At 31.7% G+C, this 19,873-nt stretch overlaps 2 protein-coding genes across 2 annotated transcripts in view; one reads left to right on the forward strand and one right to left on the reverse strand.

The window, feature by feature from the left end:
* Positions 1–3,049, forward strand: part of LOC134825138 (mucin-7-like) — a 23,343-nt gene extending 20,294 nt beyond the window's left edge. The window contains exons 4-7 of the mRNA XM_063837279.1: positions 1,121–1,478; positions 1,947–2,063; positions 2,208–2,323; positions 2,568–3,049. Of these exons, the coding sequence (XP_063693349.1) occupies positions 1,121–1,478; positions 1,947–2,063; positions 2,208–2,323; positions 2,568–2,705 (729 nt within the window). The 3' untranslated portion in view covers positions 2,706–3,049. The remainder of the gene's footprint in view (positions 1–1,120; positions 1,479–1,946; positions 2,064–2,207; positions 2,324–2,567) is intronic.
* LOC134824966 (muskelin-like) overlaps positions 1–19,873 on the reverse strand; it is a 472,587-nt gene that overhangs the window by 384,626 nt on the left and 68,088 nt on the right. The window lies entirely within an intron of this gene.

The raw sequence follows: 19,873 nt of genomic DNA on the forward strand, positions 1-19,873 counted from the left end.
AAAATCAAATTTAGTTGTGATGAAGCCGCAACTTTCAGTTCATATCATTCACTAAAGCAGGCCTTTTGGAACTGTTCCGTGTATGAAATTAGATCATCGTGACCCTAACTTGCTAGGCAAGGTAATAAGGCTATGTTCATTGTTTGAGATTGTAAAACCGCTGATATCCACTGAAACTTTAAGTTCAATTTCACGAATCTAATTCTTCTTAGATTAATTATAGATGCTGGTAACGAGAAATCATACAAAAACCAATTCCATGGGTAGCTCTCTTCCACAGTTTGCACAGAGATAATTTCAACGCATATTCTGTATAATTGAGCTGGTGGAGGGGCTGCCAACATATCAATCATATCAAAGTGTACGGAAGCTCTTTAGGATTACTGATCGACTTTGATAATCGATAATCATTGTTACATACATATAATGTACACCGTGCGGTTACTAGTAAGGACGAGGGGTACACTATGCGATCCAAACATTGGGCCAAGCTGCTCGGTAACAATTTAACAAATTATCCAACTATAATAGATTACTTTTGCTAGATGAGGGAGATAATGCACGTTTACTCGGACTGGTAACTGCAGTCAGTAGCGTTATATTAATTAGTAATTACATTAATGGGCTAATGAGGGGCCTTATAATTAAAAATTATAATTTTAAATTTGGACACGAGGGAACACCCTGTGAAAACTGATAATTGTACGTAAGTCTTTAAGACTTATTATTATCATCATATCTTTGCTTGCTGCCCTCTTATAGTCCTCCTTACGTTCAGGCATTATTGCGTGCAGCACTCAACAGTCAATAGGTATCATGGTATCATGATAATGATTTGGACACATAGCCATCTCAACTTTCTCGCAACCCTTACATTATATTCTAGTACGCTATACCAATTATAGCTTTTTGGGGCACAGTTTTCTGCTTAGGGTCACATATCATGAACCTTTTACACTCGAGAAATTTTGACGTATCCACTTCCCTTCCTCTAGGATAAGAATGGCCAATACTTTTCCCCGGAATAAAACTCTGATGGTCTATCATATTCCTTTTACTATATTCATCTTCCTCAGTCTCATAACACGTCTTTTAAATTGTAACCCATCTTATTGCCCAGGTATCCGGCTGGTTCGCTGATCACGTGGGGGCCACCAGCCAATCAGCTCCTGAAACAACCTCCACTCCTCCCCCTCCAAACTCCTTCACACCTCACCAAACCTCAACTACTATCCCCGACGAACATACACGGCCTCCTCGAACCTCATCTACAGTTCCAGATCCCCAAATACCCTCCTCTCCAGGAGGTAGCGGGGTGAGGGGGTCTAACATCGCCTCCTCCTCCTCTCGGGGTAAACAGCCAATGACGAGACCTCCTCGTCCTCCCAGTATGCCTGTTCCACCTGAAGCCTCCGCTATTCCTCCGCAATCGTTACAGATTCAGAACGAGCCAAGATCTTCTAAGTCTGCTATATCAGGTAAATAGGAAGATCTCTAGGGGGATGTTGGACCTTTATTATATCGTTGGAAGTTGAGACTTTAGAGGAAGTGATTTTGAAGTCTACGTTAAACGTTTTAAGCCAGAAAACTAGAAAACGCAAAACTGGTAAACCAATAAAGATTTGAGTCTATGATTTGAGTTTATGATTTGAGTTTATGATTTGAGTTTATGATTTGAACCTATGTATGTATTTATAATTGTGGCGACAGGGCCAACACCCATTTCGGTTAAAGAGGAAGAGATTGGTAACAGTCATTAAATTAAAACTCTAAATGTTTCAGAGCAAAATTTGTAGCGTTCCCGTTTAATACGACAAGGAAAAGGCTCTTATCAGGATAAGGAATTAGAAACGGAAACACTAAACTGTTTGCCTCAGAAACATTATATTATAACAATGCGACTAATAAATTATTTTCCGATCAGAATATTACTCTAACTATTTCAGGCAGCAAAGAAACGGTCACCACACCCCGCCGACCCCACAACACACCCATTACACCACACTCTAGAGCTGCTAGGAACAGAGCCCTGCTTACTGACCAAGATAAGGATATTATCAAAGGTTTGTGAGGGTTTCAGTGTTACGGGATTTTGTGGTTTTATCGTTTTTCTGGAGAATAAGCTAGTACTCATCTAAACATATCGCTACTCCATTGGATCAAATTAGCAGTTCAAATTGGACCTAATTCATTAATTGATTGCTCAGGTTTAAAGGAGCACGGAGTACCATTGAACCAAACTAAAATATTTATAAAGAATGTTCCCACAACCCCAACCACTAGAGAAGATGTCAATACTCTACTGCTAAAGCATGTTGAACAGGTGATCATTTCGTGTTTCTACTTACTCCCCCTTAATCCTTGTTTACAATAGCTGACTTAAAATTGTCGGAGATTTGAACATATGTAGAAACTTCTAATATTTGACGCGCAGATTTTACATTTCCTCTGGAATCCTATTGGTATCCAACCTATTGCCTCGAATTCGATTGATGAATGAACGTCAATTCTGAACAAACCCCATTTAATTTTGATTACCCCATTAAAACACCATTTAATTTTGACAGGTGCACGAACTGGAGCATGTAGAGGAAATGATAATCGCAATCACAGACACAAAAGGGAGCAAAGAATTTAGAGATCAGCTAGATGGGACAGTTCTGGGTGGGTCGACTGCACCACTGGTTATTGTGCTGATAGACTAGTCGGACAGTGGAAATTGATACTGTAATTGGATAATTGATTGTGGAAATTGTTACTGTTATCATGATCATGTGATACTTAACCACGGCTGTTAAAGGTTTAATCTAAAATTTTTTCTTCATGGCAGTTTTTATGGTTTTTTCTTGCCGTTTTTTTATGAAAAAGAGAAAAGATATTCTAAGTTTTCTATTCGTGAAAGTTTGTTTACTTTTTTTTCGAGGATCTCTTCATTTGTTGTTGTATTTTTTATTTACAGAAGCGGTTGCATATATTTGATTTATATTTCATATGAGATCTCATTAAAGTTTGTGAACATCAATAAGTTATTTATATTACTAGAGTTTGAGATCACCGTTTCATTTGGTAAATGACTGTCCATCTAGCAGGTCATGGAAGGCGCGAACGCCTACTCTCAAAGTTGCGTGAAAATGATCTTAATTTCCGCGCGAAATTTTGACAGCCTAGTGCTGCGCGCGCTCGGCCTCCTGTATATAGTTTGTATACATGCCGCTACCTGACCACTGACACGCCGGCCTGGCTTGGCTGGAACTTGGACTAGCTAATAGTTTATAGTATCTATATAAATATTGATTAGACTGTCGATCACAAGTTACCGCTCAGCTGAAGGATTTATTTGAGTAGTTTTATTCTGTGAAATTGACACTTTATGATAAGATGACAGACAGAAGCAAGATGTTAGATGACTGCACTGGTCACCCTACCCTGGATTAATCCATAATGCATAATCTGCATGATCGATAATATCATCCGACACTACTGGTCATAATTAAAAGAGATACCTGAACATCAAATTAGGAGCTGCATTTGTAGTTTGAGATACAAATTATCTTGATCGACGATGTCAATACTCTACGACTCCACTCTCGGTGGCCGCGCCCAGTGATCTTTGACAATTTGAAGTTACGAACATCTAACAAATTTGATAAAGGAGCAAAACTCTGCATCCTAAATAACAAGACTCAGGGAAGCACTAATTTTCAGTTAAACACGTTTTTTTTGTTTGGTAGTGGTACCTAGTAGCAGTTGTGTCGGGCGTCGGCTCTCACTCACTAGCCAGTCCTTTTGGGCTTGTCAAAAAGCGTCGGAGAGTCGGTCACACACCTAAGTTAGTACACGGGACAAGGACTGTATCTATACGTCAGTATAACTAGAACTATAACATTGTTCCTGATTCTAGTTAAAGCAGCATTCATTATTAGTATGTTTCATCTCTGAACTACAGTACGGAAAAGATTTAAAGAGTATCAGACCGTCATGCTGTCATCAGTTTGCACGCTCCTCAGCTCTGTTGCCCCCTGTGACCATGGCGACAACTCCAGTGGCCAGGTTGCGACTTCCGCGTACGTCCGATACACGTTTTGCACGTGGGCGCTGCTTAACCTACCCCGGGAAAAGTTGCAAGGTATCAGTTTTCTAATGCAACTTTGACTTATGCTCGATTCTTCAAAGATTCTTAAATAATCTACTTATTCTTCAACGACATCTTAGCTTCATAATGAATACGATAGAAGTTTTATAATTGTATGTGGCAGTGGACATGTGGGGCGTGGGCATTATATTTATGGTTCGCGCCACCCTGGAAATAATTGCTCTATAGCATAGCATATATGGCTTATAACACCAAAGTGCTGAGACTTGCGACAGAACTCTTGAAGAGCAATGCAGAAATTGCGGCACTTAAAACGACTGTGCGTGTGCCTGTGGAGGATTCGGTCAAAATTATCGATAGGACCCTCTACAGGTACAGCATCTTCGATGAAATTATCCACTCCATCCCTGGCAGCAAGATGAAGTGTAAATCCATCGGTTGATAGTTGCGTTATTGAAATGGTGGACGTATAGTAGTAGTACGATGACAGGCCTATCTCAATCGTTCGACTTGTTGGCACTGTGGTTCGCTACACTGACAATAAGTTCGATACTATTTATCGGCTTGTACGCCAAAATACTGCGGCTCGGCAGAAACTTGGTAAAAAACAACACTGAAATCGCGGAGTTAAATAAGACTGTAGAGGAGATTGTCAAAACTCAAAAGCATCGACAAGATGCTCTATTTTGGGTGAGATGGGCCAATCGTCCACTCCCTCCCTAGCGGCTAGATGGAGTCTTAATCCACCAGTGGATTCCTGTGTTATTAATATGGTGGACAACTGGATCATGGACTCCCGGACTACTTCCGCAGTTAACTTGTCCTGCGATGCCTTTCACAACATCGATTGATGACGGTTGAAGCCTAGCTCCCGGACTACTTCCGCAGAATTATGCCAATGATGCAGATTGGAAGCTCTATCAGTATCTGTGGTAGTAGACATGTGGGCATTATGGTTCGCCACGTTGATCGTATGCTCAATAGCGTGCATATACCTTTACCGTTCATTTACCCTTAGTTTTACTCCAAGGTGCTGAGGCTTGCGGCAAAACCTTTTGAAAAGCAATGCTGAAATTTCCGCACTTAAAACGACTGTAGAGGAGTCGGTCAAAAGTATCGATAGGACCCTATACAGCATATTAGAGGAGATGGGTCAATCATCTACCCCATCTCTAGCAGCAAGATGGAGCGTGAACCCGCCAGTCGACAGCTGCATTATCAACATGGTCGATGACTGGACAAAGCCGGCTCTAACGGGCCGATCAAGGCCGACAATGAAGATAAACCGGACTAGTAAGGCATAAAATGGGGACTGTACGGGAACTACGAACAGTATCCTGTAAAGACCTTTGAATTCCATGTTCAAGTGTCTGCAGGGTAAAAACCCAAAGACTTGGCCTTTGACAGAAATATATGAGGGTTCAATCGTATCGACTGAAAGTAGTTCGGTCTGCAATGTCTAATTATTATTGTATTTATGTCCCTGACGATTGATCACACATGAAATTTAAAGTTGGACGATTACGTTGGTCGTTTACTTTGTACCGCTTTATGATTATGAATAGTAATTTTAGTAGAGCACTTTGTACAGCAGGGTGTCAGAATTATTGGCGTGTTTGAAATTTTATGATGAAATCAATATTTTTCGACGGGTCATAACTTTACTTCTGAATATCGAAATTACAAAATTCAAAAACTAGTCTGTAGACAATCGTCTAAAATTTTTCTTAATTTCAGAATTTTGTGTTGATGTACCTCAAAACCCATAATTTTACAGAAACTTAAAGAGCTAAGGAAAGTTATGCAAGTCTGGCTGGCCGACGACGCGTCATCTGTTGGAACACTGATACATCTCAAAACCTGGTGGGATATGATAGTGGCAGAGGGAATTAAATATGGATATCATGTCAACCCGAGCAAATCATGTTTGATAATAAAACATCCATCGAGCATGGAGAGGGCTATGGAAATATTTGGAGAAAGCGGGATCGAGATAAAAATAACTGGACAGAGACATCTTGGAGCGGTTATTGGGTCAGAGGAATATAAACGACTTTACATCAATAATTTAGTTGAAGAATGGACCAAAATGATCAACAAATTATCAGATTTTGGTCAATCCCAGCCACAAGCAGCATATGCAGCATTCACTCATGGGGTTAGGCACAAAATGACATACTTCATGAGAACAATCGAAGGACTAGATCAATTCTTGCAACCTCTTGACATGCTTATCGATGAGAAATTTATACCGGCTTTATTTGGATGCCCTATTACACCATTAGAGAGAAGAACGGTTGCGCTACCCGTACGATGTGGGGGACTAGGCATACCAGTTTTATCAAAGTTGGCATCAGAGGAGTATAAAACATCCATGGAAGTGACTAAGTCCTTAGTAAAGGCCATGGCCGGAATTGAAACGGATATAGATCATGATTCCGAGTCGCTGAAAGAAATTCTAAAAGTGAGGGCAGAAAAGCATGAATTAGAATACACGTTAATCTGCAATGAAAGCAGTGATAGATCTACACGTGCAATTAATCAGGCAAGAGAAAAAGGAAGCTCAAGTTGGTTGACTGTCCTATGGGTTCACATTGAACAAAGGGGAATTCAGGGATAGTCTACTTCTTCGATATAACAAAGACCTTCCACGATTACCTCAATCCTGTGTTTGTGGGGCCAAAATGGACATCAACCATGCTCTAAACTGTCCAAGAGGAGGCTACATCATCATCCGCCACAACTCAGTTAGGGATTTCATAGCCAAACAACTATCAACTGTTTGCAAAGACGTAGAATGTGAGCCCCACCTACAGACTTTAGACGGGGAGACTTTCTCAACAAGTACCACACTAACAGGAGACAATGCCCACCCTGACGTCCGTGCAAGGGGATTCTATCGTCCAGGACAGAACTCCTATTTCGACATAAAGTTTCTCAATCCAAATTCTGAGTCTTATCTCTCATCATCAACAGAAAAAATATACGAGAGAGCTGAGACTCAGAAGCGGAGGTTATACAACGAGAGAATATTGAATGTCGAACATGGGAGTTTCTGTCCACTGGTGTACTCTGTCACGGGTGGCAGCGGGCCAGAAGCGAGAACATTTTTTAGATTACTGTGTGAGAAAATAAGTTATAAAACTCAACAAAATTATTCAGATGTTGTCAATTTTTTAAGATGTAAATTATCATTTATTATCAGGAAGCTGGTTCTCCTGTGTATAAGAGGAACCATATCTTCTGTCAATTCAGTTGACAAAAGTTGTGAAAGCGACTTTGAGTTCGCATGCTTTGTATCAAAGCTTAGCTAATTATGAGTCCTATGGACTCAATTAATTGTTGATTCAAATCTGGTCGATATACATTGTTGTAAATTATATTGTTATATATTATTCTATTTGTTTTCCAAAAAAAAATAATTTAGGCCGTTATTTAAAAGATCGATTCCATACTTGGTTAGATTTACGAAGGAGGGATTTATGTGTAATTTTTTTCGGTGAATTTTTGTCTGAAATTATTCTTTAGACTAAAGTGCACAGCTCTTCAAGTTCATGCGATAGCGAAACATATAGAAAACTATAGATTTTATAAAACTAAAAGCTCTCTTTCTCCTCTAACTGACGCAATAAAATATAGTCAGGCGGACTCATCCCGGAATTCAGGGGAAGCAGCCGAAAGCTTAAAGTCAAATAATCCAAATTTGTCTCTTTCGTCGTGATTATCGACGAAATTTAACTTCTTTCGGACTTCGTTTTTAAACTGAACTGTAGTATGAAGGATTATCTCTCGAATGATCAAGACTCCATAGGAAACTGACCCTCAGAAGTCAAGTAATGATCGTTTTACGCAAAATTGTCTACGCGCCAATAATTATGACACCCTGCTGTATAAACACAAACACACTACTAAAATATAATTGACCGACTTTTTAGTTGATCGTAATCATACATTTTAAAATGAAACAAAGAACTTGTAAAAACAATAGTTAAAATTTGTATGAATATCATCGAATGCAATAGCATAGTATATTCAGCCATAAAATTATCCAGGAACCTGTTTGTTTGTTTATAGAACCCGTCCCCAATCTCGTATCGGAAAATAATGACTAAAGTTTAGTCACTAAACTCAGGTCTGAGTGTGAATACGGGTGGTACCTGCAAGTGTGTTCATTAAGCATTTAGAGTTCTGTAAAACTGCAGTTACAAATACAATTGTGCTAGGCCTAAAGTATTTTTAGTATATACGGTCGATATCAGGTCTAAATCCCTACATGCTTCCAAAATTTGTAATCTCCAACTTTTTTGCACAATTGCACTGGAATGTTTTGGAAAAAGGAAAATGATATAAAATCAACGATTTAATGTTAGGAAGGTAAATTTAATTCCCTGGTTTAAAGTCGGAAAATCAAAGTATGTAGGGTCGATCATACCAAACCGATTATTGAGCGATGATAGTTAAATAGTTGGTTCCTGGGATACAAAGTCCTCCTGATTCCTCAGTCTTTGAGTGTGGTTGTTGCTCTTGTTCAGTTCTGTCCACATTTCCTCGTGTTATGTTCAAAGTTAGGGAGTGTCTTGTTGTCCTGGCACTGAGTTCTGTCCATATGTTGTTATGATCAAAGTTTTGGGGTTCATGTTGTCCTCAAATTTTTTGTTATATAGTCAATAGTAGTCATGTTGAAAGTATTAAAACTCATCCAGGATCCAGGAACCTGTATAATTATATAAAATGCCATTCTGCACAACACCTAGAAATATATGTAGTACCAGTAAGTGGCGGAGAAAATCTAGAGAAGGCGGCAAATTCTGAACAAAGAAGAAGATGAACTTTGCTGCCTACTGGAATTTTGTCAACCATATTAACTTAGTAAGTCTTTACTAGCTACAATTTGTTACCGCGATCTTGCTCGAATTTATAGGATAATGGAAAATTTTCCACCGTTATAGTATTACGCTTCAACGTAAAACGTAAAACAATATAATAGAATTGCACAAACAACAAAGTCCTCTACCAATTTCATGAAAATGGTTAAAACTGCGCTGGCTCCCCGCTCCAGGCCTCCGAGATCCGAACTAATGCAGAGCTAAGACATAAGTTCTACTTCATACTTAGTATTTAAAACATATGTGGATAATTCATCACATTGTACAGTGATTTCGTGGCAGACACTGTAAGTTCAGCGCTTAAATGGTCGAAATTAACGGTAGTGAAACGGAAGTGTGCTCATGTGCCCACAGATACGGACATAGCTGCAGGATGAGGAGATGCAGTCACCCAAAAACGGGGGTACTCATGAAAACAGAAAGCAAAAAATCAGGAAGAAATGTGAAAAATGTGCAATATGATACTGGAGGAAGCATCAAAACTGATAACAAAGTTCAAGATTATATGCAAGATGTTATTGAACGAGGCAAAAACCCTAATAATCGAGATGAAGATGTGCAAGATGAAATTGAACAAGGCGAGAATACTGATATACAATTTCACGATGTTCAAGATGACATCGAACAAGACGAGAAAACTGATACTCTGGTAAAATATGTTCAAGATGACATCGAACAAGACGAGAAAACTGATACTCTGGTAAAAGATGTTCAAGATGACATCGAAAAAGACGTGAAAACTGATACTCTGGTAAAAGATGTCTAAGATGACATCAAACAAAACGAGAGAACTGATAATCTGGTAAAAGATGTCCAAGACGTCCAAGATAATATCGAACAGGGAAACTGACTTAAGCATCAAAGTGTTTGCAACGATCATATTTATAAAATGCTTATTTAAAGATTTTTTAGCGTAAAACTTGTTTTCAGCTCTACTGCTGCTATTATTGTTTTCCAGTGAATTAGATCTTGCAAGGTGACTTAATTATAATGGGGGTAGAAACACAAAAAGGTTTAATCCTCCATCAATAGGAGGACCCTTCAAAATGGGCTGCTGGGTTTTTTCTAAAAGTAGGCTGGATTTTTCTATTTTTCTTTAAAAGTTTCAAAATATTTGGAATGGCCACATTCGAGTAACTCCTCTTTAAAGTAAAGAGACACTGCTTAACTCAAACGGGGAACCCCTCAAATTAAGACACACCCAACTTACCACATTTCTGCTTCTTAATGTCAACTGGTTTTGCAACAATACAAATGTCCGTAATGTGGGTTCTGGACGATGTGTTTGATTCTATTTTAGCTTTTTAGGAGGATGGTTGCCATGGTTGGTTCATTGATGAGTGTGTTGAGATGCAATAAAGCAATAAAAAAGAAAACCTCAATGACTTTCTACTGAGACGAGCAGCACGGTGCTATTTGAATAACCAACAGTTCAGATATAACAGAATCGCTTGTAAAACCCTTGACAAATAATTGTTAACGGGATTAATAATCGATTATGCCATTACAAGTAGCCGTGTTAAGGCGCTGAGCTCAAGATTTCTTCGCTTTATCATTGGTTGGATAAGAGCACGGAGTCGGTTGCTGTGTTGTGATTGGTCAGAGCTCCAACACGTGGTTGATTCTTACAATCAGAAGCTTTAATAATACTACTGCTTATTATTATTTATGTGCGAACTATAGCAAGGTAAAAAAGAATATAGTTCTATTTTGACCACCAATATGAACCAAAATCTCAATATTCTTATTAAGATGCTAGAACAAATATTCTTTAACATCTTGAAATGCAAATACTTACAAAAACAATGGTATTCTATTGTCAGAAAATGAATTCAGGCAGTCCAACTTTCTCATTGGTTTGATAACGACAGTTAATATAATGTGATAGGTCGAGATTCAGTCACGCGGTCATGTTGACCTGTCACGTGATGTATCCTGGTTACAGCAAGATTGAAACTATTTCTAACCAGCTCTACTCAGTTCCTCATTTCTGTTTTTTTGTTAACGTGAGACGTGAGTAAGACGAGAGATAATGACTAAGATCATAATCCTTCTCATCGTCTCGGGAGTGGTGACAGTAGGCTCAGCTTCAGGCAAGCATATCGAGCAAGGTTAGGTTATTGTATCCAATCCGACGGTCGATGGCTCTATGTTGTTGATTTACACGATACTATGTACGCACCATACTCCCCAATTCTACTTTCAACTGAACAGTTAAAGATAATATGTTACAGGGGGCAAGGACTTTACATTTCATCTGGTGAACGGAAGTATAGACTTGTCTACTAGTGGCTTTGGAATTTTCTTTGCTCAAGATGGAAATAAAAGGGTATGTCATTAAATTGCTATGTTAGGGCTATATTAGCCATCATATTGGATCAACAAAAAATGTTTGTGCTACTAATGAGTTTGTGTATATAATATAGTTCAGTCATTATCAATAACAAATGTTTGTCCATATTTAGATTGTTTCGATTTATCATTTTATTTTATCTTAAAGTTAGTTTTCTTGAACAATTAGTTTTTCTTTGAAAATTTTTCAATTGGCTACTTTCTCAAGAATATTACTTGTTACTATCATGTGATATATAAAGATGCCGATATAGAGATGACGCTTCCGAACTGTCTATTATCGACCTCCACGGAAAACTTTCCACACTGAAAATGGACTGAGTTCCCTATTATTTCTTTCGAACATAACATTTACTCAATACTCATTTTCAGATAATTCCTGTCGCAGATATCCAAGGATATTCCGAATGCTTTTTTGACCATATTTGCCAAAAAATGGGTTTTGAGGAAGGAATTAGTGGGTTCGTGGGGACAGTTAGGTTCGAGAAGAAGAACCCATACCGCAAAAGTGCCGTGTTAGATAACATAAAATGTGATTACAATTCAGACGGAACCGCTGAAGCTCACTATAATTTTAGAATTTCAAAAAAGAATGGGAAGGCTCATCCAAGTTATTGGATTCTGTTGTGTGGACCGATGAAAGGTTTGATAGTGATTGTTTGGCAAATTATAGCCATATAGGTTAAATGCCGACCGGCTATTACAGTGGGCCGTTACGGTAACAGCCCTCTCACAGCCCTATCAAAACACAAGTAAGCGTCTAATACTAATAGTAGACGCTTACTTGTGTTTTGATATGGCGATTAACTGGCTGTTAGAGGGCTGTTACCGTAACAGCCGGCTATTCTAATAATATCACATATTTTCTTAAGAATATTCCACGCTATGGTTGAATTTTTATAATAACATTGGTTTAAGTTTAACCGTGGTTTTTCACGTAGGGCAACTGCATTTTCTATGCGCTGCTGATAATAAGAGCAATACCGAAAGTGCATTTTGGTGCTGACAATTTTTAAGCCGCGCCACAACTTTTAATTCTCAGCTGAATGTTTGTTTCCAACAAACTTAGACGCAAAAATTCAAGCCATTTGTAAGGTTGTAGTTAAAAATATACTAAAAATTCAAAATTTAAATACCCTTTTTAAGTTTGCGTTGCTTTCAGAGGACTGTGCGATAGTCAATAAAAACAACTACTTGAAGAAGCGTTGCATCGAGGACCTCGGTTACACAGTCCACCAGTGTCACAGCTCAAACAGTTACTTCGTGGTTAAAACGTGGGACATCCAAAGATTAAGTGTGTTTGACCGGATCTGTGAAGCAGATCCTTATTTTTATCAGACTTGTGGTGAAGGGATCCATAACCTAGCATCAAACAATCTAACCCTGTGCGGGGACTACATGTGTAAGCAACCGCCACCGCCTAAAAATACCTTATCCAGCTACTCGATCCCCCCAGATATGGCCTGTCAGAGACAACCTTGCGATTCTCGGCCCTGTTGGATAACTGAGACTCCAGTCTGCACTAACTTGGATCTGACTGGTGCTGCCTGCATAGATTCACAGGGACCAGTAGAGACATCTGTACGACTGAGGTCAGGTTTGGTGGTGCCCCACTCCTCTCTGTGTAATGGTATATGTGACGTTCACTTCCGTTGTGAGGATGAGGCGGAATGTGGGGGCTATCTCTATGGGAGATTCTGTTATATAGAGGGGCAGCCGAAACCAATCTACGTTTATCCCTCTCTCTCTTTTTCTCACTTTTGTGAAAATGGTGACGATGAATTCGAAAGTCCGAATTTAACTGATTTGCTTTGGACAGAGAAGTGCGAATCTTTTACGAGCAGTATGGTTAGTGAACTGCTGTTTCTATACTATTGTCATTGAGAGTTTGGTTAGTGAACTGCTATTTCTATTGAGAGTTTGGTTTAAATAGAACTTTAATGATTGATGATATTTCAACACCATATAATATGTATACACTATTATATTATATGTACATATATGTAGAAATGTAAAAGACGTCATAACACTCACTGCTGCAAACTTAGAGAAATATGTAGCAATATATACCAAATTGAGGGCGGTTTTAAAGCTTATAAGACAGCTGCAGATATACCGAATCCAGACAGCAGGATCCTGGAATAATTTATCAGTATTATATGATAACATAATATGAACACATTTCAATAAAGCAAAAGGAGTTATTCACATAAATTATGAAACCAAATTGAAATTCAGTTTGGCGAACAAAGAACACCAAACGGTAGATACTGCATTTAATCCACTTCTAACACCCTAACAACACCCTAACAACAACACCCTAACAACACCCTAACAACACCCTAGGTAAGAGCTATTGTTAACCGTACAAGATGTGTAGCAGTCTGGAGAAAACTTACCAACATTCACAGAATTATACCTATGTGTAAAAACTTCTGGGACCAGACGAATTGCACTGATCCAAATAGGTTTATTAACCAAATAGGCTTTGAATTCAATTTTACTAACAACTGAATTACGGATATAATTCTATTTGAAAAATAAGATTGTTACTAATTGTAACCCCATAACACCCACAACAGGGGTATATTGACTTGCAATATAGGAGGATACAGTTCAACTTTGTCAATATATTTGGTGTGTCATGAGTTGACGACAATTCCTCGAATGTGCGACGATGGAGTAGGTCAGGTAAGAATCTTCAACTGTCTCTCTTAAATAAAATTTGACAATTTCTGCTAGCTTATGTTTACTGCAATAATTAAAATGCTTTTTATTGAACTGTGAACCTTAGCGCAATTAGTCCAAATAACTATATATATATTATTATATTATTATATTATTATATTATTATATTATTATATTATTATATTATTATATTATTATATTATTATATTATTATATTATTATATTATTATATTATTATATTATTATATTATTATATTATTATATTATTATATTATTATATTATTATATTATTATATTATTATATTATTATATTATTATATTATTATATTATTATATTATTATATTATTATATTATTATATTATTATATTATTATATTATTATATTATTATATTATTATATTATTATATTATTATATTATTATATTATTATATTATTATATTATTATATTATTATATTATTATATTATTATATTATTATATTATTATATTATTATATTATTATATTATTATATTATTATATTATTATATTATTATATTATTATATTATTATATTATTATATTATTATATTATTATATTATTATATTATTATATTATTATATTATTATATTATTATATTATTATATTATTATATTATTATATTATTATATTATTATATTATTATATTATTATATTATTATATTATTATATTATTATATTATTATATTATTATATTATTATATTATTATATTATTATATTATTATATTATTATATTATTATATTATTATATTATTATATTATTATATTATTATATTATTATATTATTATATTATTATATTATTATATTATTATATTATTATATTATTATATTATTATATTATTATATTATTATATTATTATATTATTATATTATTATATTATTATATTATTATATTATTATATTATTATATTATTATATTATTATATTATTATATTATTATATTATTATATTATTATATTATTATATTATTATATTATTATATTATTATATTATTATATTATTATATTATTATATTATTATATTATTATATTATTATATTATTATATTATTATATTATTATATTATTATATTATTATATTATTATATTATTATATTATTATATTATTATATTATTATATTATTATATTATTATATTATTATATTATTATATTATTATATTATTATATTATTATATTATTATATTATTATATTATTATATTATTATATTATTATATTATTATATTATTATATTATTATATTATTATATTATTATATTATTATATTATTATATTATTATATTATTATATTATTATATTATTATATTATTATATTATTATATTATTATATTATTATATTATTATATTATTATATTATTATATTATTATATTATTATATTATTATATTATTATATTATTATATTATTATATTATTATATTATTATATTATTATATTATTATATTATTATATTATTATATTATTATATTATTATATTATTATATTATTATATTATTATTATTATATTATTATATTATTATATTATTATATTATTATATTATTATATTATTATATTATTATATTATTATATTATTATATTATTATATTATTATATTATTATATTATTATATTATTATATTATTATATTATTATATTATTATATTATTATATTATTATATTATTATATTATTATATTATTATATTATTATATTATTATATTATTATATTATTATATTATTATATTATTATATTATTATATTATTATATTATTATATTATTATATTATTATATTATTATATTATTATATTATTATATTATTATATTATTATATTATTATATTATTATATTATTATATTATTATATTATTATATTATTATATTATTATATTATTATATTATTATATTATTATATTATTATATTATTATATTATTATATTATTATATTATTATATTATTATATTATTATATTATTATATTATTATATTATTATATTATTATATTATTATATTATTATATTATTATATTATTATATTATTATATTATTATATTATTATATTATTATATTATTATATTATTATATCATTATATTATTATATTATTATATTATTATATCATTATATCATTATATCATTATATTATTATATCATTATATCATTATATTATTATATTATTATATCATTATATTATTATATCATTATATCATTATATCATTATATTATTATATTATTATATCATTATATCATTATATCATTATATCATTATATTATTATATTATTATATCATTATATCATTATATTATTATATCATTATATCATTATATCATTATATTATTATATTATTATATCATTATATGATTATATCATTATATCATTATATTATTATATTATTATATCATTATATTATTATATTATTATATCATTATATTATTATATTATTATATCATTATATTATTATATCATTATATCATTATATTATTATATTATTATATCATTATATTATTATATCATTATATTATTATATTATTATATCATTATATCATTATATTATTATATTATTATATTATTATATTATTATATCATTATATCATTATATTATTATATCATTATATTATTATATTATTATATCATTATATTATTATATTATTATATTATTATATTATTATATTATTATATCATTATATCATTATATTATTATATCATTATATCATTATATTATTATATTATTATATCATTATATTATTATATTATTATATTATTATATTATTATATCATTATATTATTATATTATTATATTATTATATTATTATATTATTATATCATTATATTATTATATTATTATATTATTATATTATTATATTATTATATCATTATATTATTATATTATTATATCATTATATTATTATATTATTATATTATTATATTATTATATTATTATATCATTATATCATTATATTATTATATCATTATATCATTATATTATTATATTATTATATTATTATATTATTATATTATTATATTATTATATTATTATATCATTATATTATTATATTATTATATTATTATATTATTATATCATTATATTATTATATTATTATATCATTATATCATTATATCATTATATCATTATATTATTATATCATTATATCATTATATTATTATATTATTATATCATTATATCATTATATTATTATATTATTATATCATTATATCATTATATTATTATATTATTATATTATTATATCATTATATCATTATATTATTATATTATTATATCATTATATCATTATATCATTATATTATTATATTATTGTATCATTATATCATTATATCATTATATTATTATATTATTATATCATTATATCATTATATCATTATATTATTATATTATTATATCATTATATTATTATATTATTATATCATTACATTATTATATTATTATATTATTATATCATTATATTATTATATTATTATATTATTATATCATTATATCATTATATTATTATATTATTATATTATTATATCATTATATTATTATATTATTATATTATTATATTATTATATTATTATATTATTATATTATTATATTATTATATCATTATATTATTATATCATTATATTATTATATTATTATATTATTATATTATTATATCATTATATTATTATATTATTATATCATTATATTATTATATTATTATATTATTATATTATTATATCATTATATTATTATATTATTATATTATTATATTATTATATCATTATATTATTATATTATTATATTATTATATTATTATATCATTATATTATTATATTATTATATTATTATATTATTATATTATTATATTATTATATCATTATATCATTATATTATTATATTATTATATTATTATATTATTATATTATTATATTATTATATTATTATATCATTATATTATTATATTATTATATTATTATATTATTATATTATTATATTATTATATTATACTTCGGCCGGGGTTTCACTGCCGCAGTTAAAAAGGGTAGGATTAATTACCCGCTGAGTCAAAACCCGGATTATGCGAGAAATTCTATACGGAGTGCCCTCACGTATCCAATAGTATCCTTAAAAAATAATATTAACAATAATCAATAGAAATTAACCCTTATTAACTCCGCACCACACCCGCATATTTGAAAACATGCATTACATTGTCGTATGAAAGTATGAACTCTCTCTACAGTCCAAACAGACCGCTAAGAGCGATTCCTCCCCTAATAAGTTTAAAGTATAACACGACAGTGTAATATATACGCTACATAATATACAGTAATGGGAGAGAGAGCGAGCCCCGTAACTCTTACCTTTTTCTTGATTAAGCTGCTCAAGCCATTTTATGTAACATTTGTGGTACAAAACCATCAATTAAACCACTTACCACCGGCCGACTTACATAAAATTTGCTTATGGGCTTCGTCAGAGTTTTGTTGCAATGTTGGCACTATACCGAAAAAGAGTCCCGTAACTCTTACCTTTTTTTAATATAACCGACCGGAAATTACACACGCACAGACAGACAGACAGACAGACAGACAGACAGACAGACAGACGATCAGACACACACACATTTGAGATTATTGTTTAAGATTATATGTATATTAATATCACTATAACTTTTTTAGATTCGTGTAAACAAAATTTCTATAATTGAAATAAAACACACAATAATCTTGTTTCGTATAATGTGATCTCTCAGGTATGTGAATCAGTTTCACCGACGTGTTTTATTCACAAACACAGGCTCTGTGACGGCATAAAAGATTGCCTGAATAATGAAGATGAGGATCTAAAATCTTGCAACTCCCTCACGCAGCGAACGTGTCATAGAGCTTACAGACATGAACAACCTCTCAGAATTCCTCTGGCATGGCTTCAAGATGGCGTGAAAGATTGCATAAATGGTATTGATGAGGATGATAGCTGGCCAGTTTGCGGCTTTGGGTCAACAAAACGATTCATTACCAAAACAAATCCTGCTTGCGATGAGGTTTTCCTGTGCGAACTGGGACAAGAAAATAGATATGTTGAGTTTCAGAACCTTTGTGATGGCAAAGATGCTTGTGGTCGAGAGAAAAGAGCTTGTCAAAAATCTCATGAGATGACTCTTACCTTTGACAAAGTTTTAACCACAGTCAAGTTTGGGAAAAGTGAAAAGCGCCTCATGTACTGCTTGCAAGGACTCACAGAAATACAGAAAATTTCCGAAAAGTGTGTGAGGAAGGAGGTGAATTTAACAAAACAGGAGGTTTTTGGAGTAAATTCAGATATCACAGTCGTTTATCCTAATAAAACGTTTAACTGTGACTACACATTTGGTGAACTCTATTTAATTTTGAGCTGTTCAGGCCGTTGTGAAAATTCTACTTGTCCATTAAAGGATACCTATCGATCCGACGCTTGCCCTCAGCAATACCCAAACCGGGTCTACACAGTGGCACAAAACTCCTTTCTCACATTTGTCACGAAAACAAGACACGGTTACACCAACGATCTCTTTGTATGTCGCAACAGCCTTTGTATAACCCAAAACAAAGTTTGCAACGTTGTGGACGACTGTGGAGATGGTTCTGACGAAGAGACCTGTACCAATGTGTTTCGCTGTCACTCAAAAGAGCGGTTCATTCCAGTAACTGAGAAATGTGATGGAACAGTGGACTGCCTGGACTTCTCGGATGAATGTAACTCGGACTGCGGTAAAAATATCGTTCAACAAACCTTCCTCAAGTTGATGTGCTGGTTGTTGGGGATTTTAGCGGTCCTTTTCAATCTAGTGACCATTTGTCGAACTTGGTTTGCCGCCGAAGACAAGAACACTACGGTTATGAAGAACA

Source organism: Bolinopsis microptera, chromosome 13, assembly GCF_026151205.1.
Source record: "Bolinopsis microptera isolate Bmic1 chromosome 13, MBARI_Bmic_1.0, whole genome shotgun sequence".
In the NCBI taxonomy this organism is placed as follows: Eukaryota; Metazoa; Ctenophora; class Tentaculata; order Lobata; family Bolinopsidae; genus Bolinopsis; species Bolinopsis microptera.